At 42.3% G+C, this 13,708-nt stretch overlaps 5 protein-coding genes across 11 annotated transcripts; 3 read left to right on the top strand and 2 right to left on the bottom strand.

Moving 5' to 3' along the window:
• Window positions 1-307: 307 nt before the first annotated feature.
• Window positions 308-807, bottom strand: LOC119555206. Its single transcript, XM_037866462.1, is given in 2 exon segments — window positions 308-391; window positions 393-807. Coding segments are annotated over 2 exon segments (291 nt in total). The 5' UTR covers window positions 600-807.
• Window positions 808-1,167: 360 nt separating this feature from the next.
• On the top strand, window positions 1,168-1,621 carry LOC119553115. Its single transcript, XM_037863294.1, has 2 exons — window positions 1,168-1,228; window positions 1,291-1,621. The coding sequence occupies exons 1-2, from the start codon at window positions 1,168-1,170 to the stop codon at window positions 1,536-1,538; spliced, it is 309 nt and encodes a 102-aa protein (XP_037719222.1). The 3' UTR covers window positions 1,539-1,621.
• A 632-nt stretch (window positions 1,622-2,253) lies between these two features.
• Window positions 2,254-7,748, top strand: LOC119553110 (zinc finger protein 809). 5 transcript variants are annotated; one of them, XM_037863283.1, is made up of 4 exons: window positions 2,254-2,362; window positions 3,901-4,505; window positions 4,803-4,954; window positions 5,573-7,748. In XM_037863283.1, the coding sequence occupies exons 2-4, from the start codon at window positions 3,971-3,973 to the stop codon at window positions 6,485-6,487; spliced, it is 1,602 nt and encodes a 533-aa protein (XP_037719211.1). In that variant the 5' UTR covers window positions 2,254-2,362; window positions 3,901-3,970; the 3' UTR covers window positions 6,488-7,748. The 5 variants fall into 5 exon arrangements, with proteins under 5 accessions (XP_037719211.1, XP_037719214.1, XP_037719215.1 ...); XM_037863286.1 differs by having other exon boundaries at window positions 2,265-2,362; window positions 3,904-4,505; XM_037863287.1 differs by lacking the exon at window positions 2,254-2,362 and adding an exon at window positions 2,424-2,764.
• Window positions 7,749-8,169: 421 nt separating this feature from the next.
• On the bottom strand, window positions 8,170-12,323 carry LOC119553109 (OTU domain-containing protein 5-B). Of its 3 annotated transcripts, none has more exons than XM_037863282.1 (9): window positions 12,212-12,323; window positions 11,546-12,049; window positions 11,404-11,471; window positions 10,213-10,744; window positions 9,996-10,152; window positions 9,687-9,889; window positions 9,081-9,628; window positions 8,805-9,016; window positions 8,170-8,540 (listed from the first exon to the last, which is right to left on the bottom strand). In XM_037863282.1, the coding sequence occupies exons 2-9, from the start codon at window positions 11,723-11,725 to the stop codon at window positions 8,446-8,448; spliced, it is 1,995 nt and encodes a 664-aa protein (XP_037719210.1). In that variant the 5' UTR covers window positions 11,726-12,049; window positions 12,212-12,323; the 3' UTR covers window positions 8,170-8,445. The 3 variants fall into 3 exon arrangements, with proteins under 3 accessions (XP_037719210.1, XP_037719209.1, XP_037719208.1); XM_037863281.1 differs by having other exon boundaries at window positions 11,546-12,052; window positions 12,149-12,322; XM_037863280.1 differs by having other exon boundaries at window positions 12,149-12,322.
• A 690-nt stretch (window positions 12,324-13,013) lies between these two features.
• LOC119555205 lies at window positions 13,014-13,220 on the top strand. Its single transcript, XM_037866460.1, has one exon. The coding sequence runs from the start codon at window positions 13,014-13,016 to the stop codon at window positions 13,218-13,220; it is 207 nt and encodes a 68-aa protein (XP_037722388.1).
• The last annotated feature ends 488 nt before the right edge of the window (window positions 13,221-13,708 follow it).

Here is a 13,708-nt window from a genome sequence, read left to right as displayed (position 1 = left end):
ATGTTTGATTTAATATATAAATGCATAATATTTCGTTTAGCTTGAGACCCTTTTCTCTAAGTTGCCATGGCATTTTAAAATAAATCCAGTTAGGAAAGTGTCATAATACCCTAACTATTGAGAATTTCAAGTTTGTTTTCAGAATAAATACAGAAATATGGTTTGGTTCCAGATATTTAAAAAATTATTGAAAAAAAAATTGTACATTCACAATAGACATTTTTCGGTGATATAATACAAATTCTTTAAAGTTATTCACAAACTGAAGACGTACTAAGATTTCCTCTCGGTGTAGGATTGAGTGCAGTTACCTCTGCTCCTGGAGATGGGAGATGGCTGGGAGTGGTTGTCTGTGGCTCTGGGGTTCTGGGGAAGCCGGCCTTCTGTGGCACATAGGCCGTTTGCCGGGAGCATCGCATCGCATCGCATCGCATCGCTACGTCATCGCCATCGTCATCGCCACCGCCACCGTGCCGGAATTCGTGTGCGTGGCCTGATTTCGTCGATTGGCCTTGTGCGGGTTTCAGTGTCAGGAGCGCAGCATCTTTGTTTTGGTTGCAATTGTTGTTGCCGGCGCTGCTGCTCGACTTGGCCTGCATATATGCAAATCACGCACACACCCGAAGTGCAGTCCTCGGAATGGGACACATACTACGTACTACGTCCTGTGTGCGGGAGCAGGTCCTTTATGTCTGGAGGACCGTGAAGTGGGCAATTGTGCGCCCTTGATGCGCTGGATGGCCAAGTAACCAGAGTTCAAAACTGGGTTGTAAGTGCGTTCAAGTTGAAGTGCTTTAATATTTTTTAACACTTCTTCTGGGGAATCAATGCTAACGTTTTTTATAGCACAAATATATAACTTAAGGAAGAGGAGTACCCATTTTCAAAGGATTACCTATTCATTGTCTTACAGCATCGTAAAAAATTGTATTTTTTTAAAATTGCAATGCCAACATATTTTTAATATATCAAGGCTACATATTTTAAGGGCAATTGTTTTGGAATATGTATTTAAATAAAACCTATTTAAAATTAAATGAAATGTAAATGCTTTCTACGGCATAACATAGGTGCTATTAAGTTTTAGACAACTGTAAGCCCCATTAGCAACGCTGATTCTGTACGGCTTCAGAAAAAGTTAGCCCTAACGATTTGTTTAGTGTCGCAATGGATATCAACTTGCTGGCACTGTGTGTTGTGTTAGTTGGATCAGTTTTAGGACGAAAAGGTTTTAGATCCCCATCATAATAATAATAAAGTGAACTGCTTAACCATCTTAGATATTCCTAGATAATCATTACCAAGTAGTGGGCGTAGATTGTGAGGAAAACGAGGCGGTCAGTTGCCTGATGATTAAATGCCCCACTGGCGGCTATTGTCCTGCGGAGAACTTCTGCTTTAATCCCAAGTGCGTTTGCCGCACAGGATATCGACGGCTTCGAGGTGTCTGTGTGCCAAAACACAATTCTATTCACCTGAACAAAGCTACTTTGGAAACCGCCCTGCTCAGACTTCCCTATAGAGAGTATTACTTTTGAACGTTCCAAAATTGTTAGTTGTTACCTTAAAGACCAATACATTTTATGCTTTGTAAAAATAGCTATAGACTGATTAAGCCTGATTATTTTTCCTTAACTATGTATAAAAAAGATTCCATTTTGTCTTAGTACTGTTAAATTTATTATAATTTAAAATTACTAATGTATTGTTTCCCAAAAATATTTATTCCTACTTCTTAAATTGAGGATTGAAAATAAAATTAATAATATTAAAATATAACTAAAATATGATAATTTATATAAATCGATTTTAGAAAATATTAGCTTTAATATCAAGTATAATAACTATTATTATTTTAAGACACATTGAATGTCATATCATTACAACATTATATCATTTATTTGAAAGGATTCGCATAAAGCTTACAATGATTGTTATAGAATCGGATCCGTTCTTATCAAGGTGATTACATTTTATATCTATATCTGTTCAAATCCAGATATGAGTTTTTGCCAATCTCTTTTCAAAATGCCAAATAAGTGAATTTTTTCCAGCCACTTTGGGAGAGCGTCAACCGTTGGCTCTCGCTGTTTATTCTCGCTTCGTTCTCTCCCGAACACGAGTGTAGTTAGACCAACTAATGCGAATTGGGTGTACCGGGGGGTCTTCGGGGCCATGCCGGCTGCTAAAAGCCGAGAGCCGAGGCTTTGTGTCTCGTGGCGGAGAGAAAAGTCGGAATACTATATCGACGGGCTGGTAGTCAGTAGTGAAGCTACGCCACACGCCGCCAGGTGGCTCCAAACGTGGATGCGGCGGGTGTTTTTCGCGTGTGCATGTGCATGTGCACCTCAGACATTGAACGGTACGAAGGCCCCCGAGAAACCCCCGAAGCCCCCCGAAGGCCCCCCGTATAGCCCCAACCGGAAACCCACACAATACATACTTTTCTTTTTTTTGGCCGTATTTTTCGCCGCGGAGGAGGTGACCTCCAGAATGGCCTGGCAATGCAATTGGCTGCACTTTTCCTTTGTGGGCCCGCCTTGCGTTTTATTGTGTCACGGGTTCGCGCGCAGATGGCAAAAAATAAACGAACACGGCGTTTTCCCAAGTGAAAGTCTGTTTATCTACCGGCGAAGTTGAAAACACCACACTCTAATAATATCGCGACGAACGTTGAAATATGTGTGCTCAATTAGAAGCGGCACTAATTTGCGTGCTTAGTGAAAATCGATATGGCGCAGCCTTTGACTTTTGGCACTTGCGAGTCAGTTTAGAATGTCCAATGCGGCGTATGCGTTATATTTTCTAGTGCATTTTTCCCTGCTCTTATCTTTAAATCCATTTGTGAATCGAAAAATCCTCGCACTGGCGGCTTGGGTCAGCCATAACCTAATCTTAATGTTCCGACACACTGAATCGCCTTATAGAGTGGGTCGTCATCGCCGAAACCCCCACTAAAAAGTCCCCCCCTCGATTTTTATTGCTCCTACCTCCCTGCCTCCCTCTTTCTTTCGCTTTCTCTCTCGCTCTCGCGCTTTCTGGCACAGCGCGCAGGATTCGCGCTCTTTTTTATCGTCACCTCTACAAATGCAAAGTGGGCGGTGGGTGGTTGTTTAGACAATTGTCTGTGTGTGCGTGTGTGTGGGGGTCCTGCGATTCGGCAAGTCAGCTAAAATAACAACAACTGCAGCGGCGTTTTCACTTTCCATCCGAAAGCCTTCTAAGCTTAAATTGTGCTGCAGGTTTTAACCACCGTGGGATGGTCTATTTTCGGGAAATCCACGGATCTATCGGTTTCGGGTTAAAAACACGCGCCTAGTCAGGGTTCGATACGGATAGGGATTGTATCTACTACGTACCTTAGGAAGTGGGAAGCGTTTTTTCTTGCTCTTCGATCTTGGTTGTTTGGCTATTACTTAGTCCTTAAAAATATATTTCAAGACAGATAATATTATTATATCTAATATAATTGAAAGAAAATCAATATTAATTTATTATTATTTAATATAACATTTCCTAATACGAGATTTTAACAAAAAAGGTACTTCGTAAACTGTTGTTTTAGGTCGTGCCGTCTTACATAGGTTGATTTCTAAGGATCTTACTTATAATTCTCCTATATATACAACGTACATCATACGCAAATTTTTTGAAAATCGTTTAAAAGTTATCAACCATTACTAACATTCCTTTCGCTGTTTCTAAACTTTCAACGTCAAATATTTAAATTGGTGGTGGTTTAATTTTTTATAATCTCTACAAAGATCTCTAAAATACGTATACTTATCATAATTAGATCTAAAATGATTTCAATCTAGTGGAATATACTTAGTTTCTAGCAAATCCCATTAATTCCTAGCCTGTTTTCTCTTGTTAACCTAAGCTTTACTATCCTTTCAGTAGGCTGAATCTTAACGCACAAGATCCCTCAAAATCTCCCAGGATCCCCTAGCCGAGAAACGGACGCACAATGAACTTCACCCCGTTCGGCAACACCTTCCCCGGCAATATTCCCGGCCTGCCGCAGTTCACGACGAGCACGGCGCCCCTGGTCTCCACGGTGACGGCGGCGGTGACGGACGTGACGGTGACCGCCACCAACAATCCGCAGCAGCAACAGCAGCAGCAGGATGCCGCCGGCAGCAGCAATCGCTACCAGCAGCAGCAGCAACAGGTAGCGCACTTCGGCCAGGCCAGCATGACAGCCGGCCAGGGAACCAGTGGCAACAACAAGTTCCGAGGCGGCCAGGAGGATGGCATCCAGGGTGACAAGTACAATGGCCACTTGGTGGCCTCCTCCCAGCAACAGCAGCAGCAGCAACAACAGCAGCAGCAGACGCAGTATGCAACTGTTGCATATGCAAGTGCAACGGCAACGAGTGCCGCAGCGGATGCCCTGCAGGCGGGCACTTCCGGCCAGCAGCAGCAGCAGATGCAACAGCAACAGGTCACTGCCCCACAGGAACTCACCCAGGATCTGTGCAACGCCATCCTCCAGCAACAAGGTGAGATGTCAATAAGAAGGCCACTTTTTAAAAAGGATGTCAGGGAATTGGAAGGGAAGCAGGGAAAAGTTTTTCACAAGCTTTGCTAAATCTAGGGATTTTCTAAGGATGTGGAAATCAGCTAACTGTAAATCTCTAGTCACTTATATTATTAAAATAAATTGTTATACATTTGTGACAACACCATATTTTGAAATGTAAAGATTTAAAAGTCAGCTAATTAAAAAATGTAAATCCTATTTAGGAAAATTATAATATTTTATTGTATTTTTATTTAATAAACCATTTCGTTTGCAGTACTCCAGAATACCTCGTGGCAAACGCTGACGCCGGGGACCACCGTCGCCGACTACCTCTCGCATCTTCCAGCCAACACGTTGCCCCTGTCGCTGCACCACTTCCTCAAGTATTCCGCGGAGACGATCAAGAAGGAGAACCAGCAGAATGTGGTAAGTGAAAACATTATCTCGTAACCAAAATCAAAGTGCAGAATAGAGGATTAAGATTCTAACCAATTAGATTTGAAACAGAATATACATTCTGGGAGTGTTGAGGACTTAACTATGAAAGCCTGGATTAAGGATTAAGGACTGGGGTTAATTGGATAAGTTTAAAAAATAAAAATAAATAAAGTAAATCAAAAGATCCAGTTTTCTTTTTCGGCTAATATGGTCTCCCCAATCAAGAAATTCTTGCACTTAATCTTATAATCTCTGGTTCTTTTTTCGGTCGTTAAGGAACAAATTTACTAGCAATAGAAGGTTCATTAACTTTTTCATACACTTCATAGGGCTGAGTTCGTCAATAAACCTTTTAAAACAGGTTAATAAAACGCAAAAACAGCAGGAATAAGTTAAACGTATAATACCACACTTACAAAAACAAAGATTCATTCTATGTGTCTATGAACAAAAATGGAAATACATAGTTAAATTTGCTCTTCTAAATATCTTATACATTTAGGGAATTATGAAAAAATATATATAATTACTTAGAAATGTCACGGTGTAAAGCTTAAGTGACTTATCATGACCTATTATTTATCTAAACTGAAAATGCTCTTCCAGGTACTGCAGGTGCAGACGGGACCAGCCATCGGGATCAACACCCTGGGCACGACAACCATTAGTATACCTCAGCAGGAGCAGCTGACGCTGCAACCGCAGCAGCAGACGACGCTGCAGGTGCAGACGCAGGCGGCGGCGGTCACGGCGACGGCGACGACGGCGGCGGCGGCAGCGACGACGACCGGCGGATCCGGTGGCACTTCCGGCAAGAAGAAGAAGCGCAAAAAGCGGAGCAAGGACCGGAAACCGAAGCTGCGACCGGGCGAGATTCGACTGGGGACGGCGCTCGACGGCAGTCCGCTGTACATGTGCCCCGAGTGCCATGTGGCCTATCCGGAACCGGAACTACTGGAGGTGCACCTGGTGGGCCACAACCTAGAGAAGCGGTACGTGTGCGACATCTGCCAGGCGTCGCTGAAGCGCAAGGACCACCTCACCCGCCACAAACAGTCGCACAATCCGGAGAGACCCTACATCTGCACCGTCTGCCTGAAGGCCTTCAAGCGGAAGGAGCAGCTGAGCCTGCACTTCGTGATCCACTCGGGCGAGAAGCGCCACCAGTGCGGCGAGTGCGGCAAGGGCTTCTACCGCAAGGATCACCTGCGCAAGCACACCCGCTCCCACATCGCGCGGCGGGTCAAGGCGGAGCTGAACAGCCATGTGCGGCGGGAAAATGGAACCAGCATGCTGCAGCCCGTGGTCACGGAGGCCACCACGGCGGCCCTGCAACACGCCAACCAGCTGGCCACCGCGCAGCAACAGTTGCAGCAGCAGCAGCAACAGCAGCAGCAACAGCAACAGCAACAGCAGCAACATCACATTGTGATCACCCAGCAGCAACAGACGCCGCAGCAGCAGCAGCAGCAGCAGGTTCAGACTTCGCAGCAGCAGCAACAGCAGCAAATGATAAATTAGCCAAATGATTTTTGTAAAGTCAGTTAAAGCAAAATTCAATTTAGTCTCATCTAAGCCCTCGAGGGCTTGGCTGCTCAAAAAAATAACTCTCGGTCCACACAATTTAATTGACTCTCACAAATCGGATAATACAAACAGGAGGATGTTAGCTAATGTCTTCGGGAGTTTCCCAAAGGGAACTCTCAACGTTGTACAATTTTAATCGTAAGTCCGCGATGATGATGGGACCTTCCACAACTGATCACACTCACTGGGATAAAACTGGATATATTTTGACCTTCCCGGAATTGGCTTTATTATATATACTTTTTAATGGGATCCGAAGTTGTAAGGAGATTACTTTTAGTTACAACTGTTTAGTTTAAAAAATTAAGTTTTTGAACTCGTGTAAAGTTGTCTTTTATTTTTATAGATCTGTATACCACGAACCCTCTAAAAAAAATATTACCTAGCTTATTCCTTAACACAATGTTAATAAAGAGAACGAACAATCACTCCGAAAGAGCCATAGTAATGTTGATAATGACTAAATACATTTGAACTTTCGTAACTCGAACGTCTCTAACTTGAAGTCCCTAGAACACAAAATGTATTCTGCGTACCAAAGACTAAGTAACACTTTTCTGGTGATAGATGATGTTTCTAGTTATTAAAGTCTGATTGTATATTCTTTTTAGGGTCGGAAATCTTCTTCACTACGTTTTAAACTTCTAATCAAGATGATACAAAGAAAATTTTGAACAAATATTTTACACTTTGATTCCTTAATAAGAACTAAAATATGTTATGTTTGCAATAAATGATCTGCATTACATTATTTTTCACTGAAGCTCCAATAGATAAATACAATCCCTGAGTGGTCGGTCCCAGGCCTTTGTCCGCCCTAACATTCCATGCTCTAATTTAAGACAAATGTGCAAATGAATAATAATTTTATACGCAATGTATTTTAGTGAAATGTATTTTTCTACAATTAGAATCAATGTTGTATGGTATGTATGTCTGTCCATATGTACATACACCTGTACGAATACATGAATACTGTTCACTGGCAGCGAACTATATATTTATATACTATGTAAACAAATGCAATCTAGATTTACACTTAATGTAGGAACGAATCTAAAATTGTGAATGTACGTATAACTTTTTGCTACACCGATAAATCAACCACAGATCCTTGTAAATATGCAGTAAATTATATAATTTGATCTTAACCGAAGTAAAACATTTGTATTCTTAAAACCCAATTTTCAATAATATTTTCAGGTGATATAAAAAATATACAAAACAAAGTCCACATAGATATATCAACATTTATCATTTTTGGGGTTATTTATTTGCTTTATTTACTCATAAATTACGATTATTATGCACCATTTATTGTAGTCAATTAAATAATTAATTATTAGCATTATCCGTATTATTATCTGTATTCTGTATATGTATGTCTGTGTGTTAGTTTTTAATTTTTTATTTATGTACGAGCAGGTTTGATTTACCGTCCATTGCGTGCATACCTTACTAAGCTTAATATTATGATGTATTACAAAGTAGGAATTAATTTTATGGGGAAAGGAACGTGGCATGGAGGGGATATCATGGTAAAAAAGCGGACATGTTCGGGTTGACAGCTTATCAAAATTTGTGCTTACACATTCAAATCGAAAAATTCAATAACGATCCTTTAATGAATTTTTAATTTTGGTTCTAATGATTACACAAACAGGCCTTATTAAAAATATTTATAGGGATAGTGTTATGTGAGAGTGTAAATGTGTAAAAGCGGAAGTGCGCCGATTCCCTGCACAAATTGCAAAGTTCGTTTCACGCCCACTTATCAACATTCAAGATCGTAGATAATTTCTGCGTATTGTTGTTTGTTTTTTGGTAAGTTTTGTGTTCTGCTTTCGTTGCGGAAAGAACTGCTAAATCACTGTACAAAGACCGAAGCGGGACTACGGTCCGCAGAGAAACTTGCGCTTCTGGTCCTCCATGTAATCGCGTGTGGACATCTGGATGGCCTGCTGCAGCATCTCGCTCTCGTTGACTCCTACCGAAAGTAATAATAGGTTTTTTTGTATTAACTATGTGTTTGAAAAAAGAGATAAAGGGCGAAGGAGCACTATAAACATTTAAGAGAAATAGTTGTACCTTGAAGGGACAAGATCAGTTCACACTTATAATATTTTCAATTATTTTGAACTAAACTTAATATCACTCATGAAATCATCTATATAGTATAATTTGTAGCATATAACGTTGTCGAGCGGCTGCTACTTTCCTCCTCTAAATCAGAGCTCATTTTCTAACTCACCCTCATCGGCGTAGGATGCCTCGAGCAACTCCTGGTAGAAGCTGGAGTAGCTCTTATCCGTGGGCGACTTGACGTCCCCGCTTTTCTGTGGCGAATGAGACTGCTTTGAGGTGCAGGGACGCTGCTCAGCCTCCGGTGTATTAGCGCGAGCCACAGACGGCGCAGAATCACGCTTCGGACTCTTTCTTAGCGGGGCCTCCAACACCTCGGCGCTGCAAGGTAGGAAGGAACGTAAAACCTCAGTAAGCTCGATTAGAAGTCGTCACGAACACCAACCTCTTGCTCGCCAAGGGAGCCTCGCGAGTTTCGTGGCGCCGCTTCTTTCTAAGAGCAGTGGTGCGTCGCTGTGACTTAGCTGCCTTGCCGGACCGCTGGCCAGAAGCCGTGCTCGGCGATGAGTTACCACCGCAGTGTCCCACCGAACTGGTGCTACTCATATCTGTGGCATCGCTATCGTAGCCAGCCAGCTCGTTCACCTCTGGAGGCAGCTTGTGGCTAAACTGGCCGAGTGTTTTCGGCGATAAGGAAAACCCAGGGGCGGTGGCATCTCCACCACTGCCGCTGGTCAAAGTCACAGCCGGATTGCTGCTGCTGCCGGTGCCTCCGCACACCGAGTACTTCGAGGGCGAGGCATCCGAATCGGTGAGCGCCTCCGCTGAGGTAACCGTTGAGGATGTGGCCGATCCTGCGGCCGTGTTGCTGCTGCGCGAGCGTTGCATGTTCTCGCGGCACCACTGCAGGTAGGACTCGCGAGCAATTTGCTCCTCGATGGCTTCGTTGGTGGCCTCCCAGTCTGTTGTCTTTAGCTTATCCTCGAACATGGTCTGCAATACTCAACGATTAATAGGAGATAGGCGAGGAGAATGTGTCGTTTTTACATACCTGTTCGATCTCCAACTGCTCGCTGAGACGCACTGCCTCTTTGGTTTGGATCTCGGGCTTGTAACCAGCCAAGCCCAGGCCCACGCCAACGGTGGCGTTGTAGGGATCTAATATAGCATTGTAGTGTGATCCGCGCTGATAGGACAAACGCAATGGAGGATAGCCTGCCTGCGACTGTTCAGAGTTGAAAATATTGATAGGATCTGCAAACGGAAAAAAATATATTACAATAAAATTCGTGATACAATCAATATTCTTTTATATCGATATATAACCCTTTATTAAGCCCGAATCTTAACAATTACTTACTTGACTGGTAGCAGTACACTTCAACAGTGCGACTATAGATCTCGGATATGGCCTGGATCTCGATGTGGTTGCCATGGGCGTCACGAGCTCGTTTGCGCTGTATGTAGCTGTTGATGTCCTCGGTGACAAACTGACCGAAATACTCGCGGTTCTCGTGCTGCATTTAAAATCAATAATGTTAAAACATAGTTTGCGTTACTAGACAAATAAACATTACAATATAATCCATGGTGTGTTGGCGGATCACGTCGTGCATCTCCTCGTCGCCGTAGATCTGCAGCGAAATGGAGCGAAAAAGGCAGGCGCCGTCCTCTTCGACAGGCTTCAGTTCGTAGCCGCGCTGTTCCATGCACTTGGCGAACTCGACATCGCGGCGCTGCCACTCCTCCACCGGAATCAGGCGCTCCTTGGGCTGAAGATGCTCGTCACCGCTGTTGTAGCCGGAGAAGGTCTCCTCTGCTGATTTCAGCAGACTGGCAGACGCCGTAGGCGTCGTCATCTGGACCTGAGCTTTTGGTACTGTGGCGCAGCCTAGTCCCAGATGTTCGGGTGAGTTTCTGCCCACCGCCGCGGGACTGCTACTGCCAGAAGTTGAAGCCGACGGCGGACTGCTGCACTTGCTGCCAGACACGCCGGGTGCTCCGCTTCCCGCCACCGCCGTCGGATGGTTTAGTTTCTCACGCTCCAGACGATCACGCTTGTAGTGGTGGGCATGGGTTTCGTGGTGCTCGCGACGCTTTGAACGTGTGCTGGTTAAAAGGGGAAATCCGTCAATATTAAATTCCAAATAGATGGTAACACAATTTAGGATTTTTACAAACGGAATGACAACTATTGATTTGCAGAGTACATTTTCAAAATCAGCCTATCAATCGCAGTGTGGTGGGTTTTTAATTTTTGAAACCACAACATTTTGTATTGTTAATGCAAATAGATGTATGGTCAGAAAGTATGATATCCTGTCCAAACTAATAAAGTTCTATTTAGTTTTTATAAAATTGGACAACTATGCAACTATTTTTATTAGTTGAGAGGGTGAATATCTTCTAGGAAGCAAAATATAACGCATGTTAATGTTCATAATTCTTATAAATCTGATTTTTCTAAGATATTTTTTAAAATTCTTTGGAGAACATACGTGAATTACAAAAATCTAGCGTTACGAAGTAATTAGAAGAAAAAGTTGTTGACTTCTATAGAAAGTACTTTAAAAGGGCTAGTCACGCTCATAGATGGAACCCTTTCTTACTGTTGTAAATATTCTTGTACTACAAGACATGAACCAGGAACGTAAGGGGAGTCCCCTTTCTTGCTGCCCTAAAGCGAGTAACCCAATTAAATGCAGCTGCTACGGGGCATGGAGCCCCACCCCAGGAAATCCAGTGAGCCCCGCGCCACAATAACTCACCTCTTGTGGGGGCTGCAGCGATGGGTGCGTGCCAGTTCGTCGTAGACCTCGCCACGCCTCTGGGGACTCTAAAAAGGGGCGGAAAGAAGGAGCCAATTAATGGGCAAGTCCAGGTGGCGGTTCAGAACAGTGGCCCACTCACCTGACCATGTCCATCGATGACGACGTTGCGGTGGTTGTGGGTGTGTGTGTGGGCATGGTTGTGGGTCTGGTTGACCACCGACTGCTCCACCACAACCACCTGGGCCTCCTTGTTATCCGCATCCACATTGCCAGCCACGCGCTTCGCACTCGGTGGTGCGCTCACTGGCTTGATTGTCATGGTGGGGCGCTGCTATTCGTGTGCCCCTCACTGTGCTCTCTCCTTTGTTGTTACTTATCGGGTGGACTTAACACTTTCCTTGGGGCCGAAAAGTGTGCGTCATAGGCGACACCTCTGAGTTCGATTCGCGTTCCCCACAACTCAGGGAAAACTGTGTGTTCTTTGTCCGAGATGTCGTCGCAGAAAATGCGACCTCAGTGGTTCCTTTCACCCACTGAACACGAAGTTTCTCTTTTTTGCCGGATAGAGAAATCGGTGCGGATCTATCGTAAGCTGCCTGTGTTCTTTAATTTTCCGTTTTAATTGCGGCTCCGAATCACAAAGCTGCTGGGTTAAAAAAATAAAAAAAATGACATTTCCAGATTTTCATCTGTTCGTGCAAGTGTGCGTGTGTGTGTGTGCGCAGTGTTTGCTATTGCTCACAATTATTTGTGCTGGCTCAAAACTCCGCGATAAACGTGGTACACTTCCGGTCACTGTGCTTACACTATTCTCGGGGAAGTTGTCAGTTTTTTATGACCTTTTTCGGGGGTTTTATATTGTTGATAATCCTGTAGTTCGATTTTTTTATTTTGTGCACGTTGTCCAGTGTGACCGCGGTTTTAGGGCGTAAAAATATGCCCTTGGTCAAATTTGGTATTATAAATATAGTATTTAAATACCTTACTTGAACCTTTTGTTGTAAAAATACTGCTTGCGCGCGAAATTTTAAAAGCTTAAATAGTCCAACTTTAACAGAGGCTCAGATATCAAAGATTTATAAATTAATAAAACCCTCAATGCATAAAAAGCTAAATCTATTCAATTTATACATGTTTCGCTTTATTTTTTCGTACTTTCGGTCTTTATTTTTATTTCAATGTTTAATGTAAATATAACTAACATCGTAGCTAATGTTTTGTATCTTGATTTAAAAATTTTAAAATTAAATTTATTTATTTAATTCATATATATTACGAAACTTCGAATTCAATAGGCAGATATTTTAAATCTTGTATTTATAATCAAATGTATTTAATTTGTCTTGTTTATTATTTAACAAGAAATAGGCAATCGAGGGCTTTCAAATCATATAAAACAAATTTAGAACCGCTCCAATAAGTTAAAAGTCAATATTCGTTTTAGAATTGTATCACGCAGGCTGCCGACTCTTTCTCATTAGAGATTAAATTCTAAAACATATGTGCAAATATTTAACTGGGTATAACATAAGCGCTTTTTCTTTTTTGGAAAGCTATAAAACGCCACAGAACGCTAATAAAAATGTTAGTCTGCATTCCAACCAAACATGAAGGCCAACGTTTTATTTGCTATTTTTTCGGTGGTTCTAATGGCGATATCATATGCCAACGCCGCAAGTACTGCAGCTACTGCCACCACTGAAGCACCCCAATCAACGACAGAATCCCCGTCATTTCCACAATGGTCATGGACGGACTTCATTAGGTTTTGCAACGGGAGCAGTAGTGGAAACAAATTCTACTTTTTCTTTTAGAAATCTTCTTAATTAAAATTGATTTTCAAACTTATCGAAAATGTCCATTGATTCACTTGTTTAATTTTGCTACTTATGTATGTATATATGTATTTCTTAAAATATAAATAATTTTACATTTATGTAAGCCCGATAAAATTTCTAGCCTTATATCTGGATTTAAAATTAAAGAATTTAAAATAAAGAAAATTGTTGTACAACCGAAATAAAGAGTAGCAATACCTAAAAATACTGTGTATAACTTTTCAATTTCAATAACAGGATAGATAAACCACTGTTTTATAAAAATCAATGACTATTAAACCTGTTACTCGTAGAGTAAAATGGTATACTAGGTTCTTCGGAAAGTATGTGACAGGTAGAAGGAAGCGTTTTAAAACCTATAAAGTATACATATTCTTGATCAGGATCACTAGCAGAGTTAAAAAGTTCGGATCTGGCAGCAGATTCTACACCCTCTTGCGCAAGTTTAGCAGGGTGCAACGCCC

The sequence above is a fragment of the Drosophila subpulchrella genome, chromosome 3L, assembly GCF_014743375.2.
Source record: "Drosophila subpulchrella strain 33 F10 #4 breed RU33 chromosome 3L, RU_Dsub_v1.1 Primary Assembly, whole genome shotgun sequence".
Lineage (NCBI taxonomy): Eukaryota > Metazoa > Arthropoda > Insecta > Diptera > Drosophilidae > Drosophila > Drosophila subpulchrella.
This window is presented reverse-complemented; position numbering and strand designations above follow the sequence as displayed.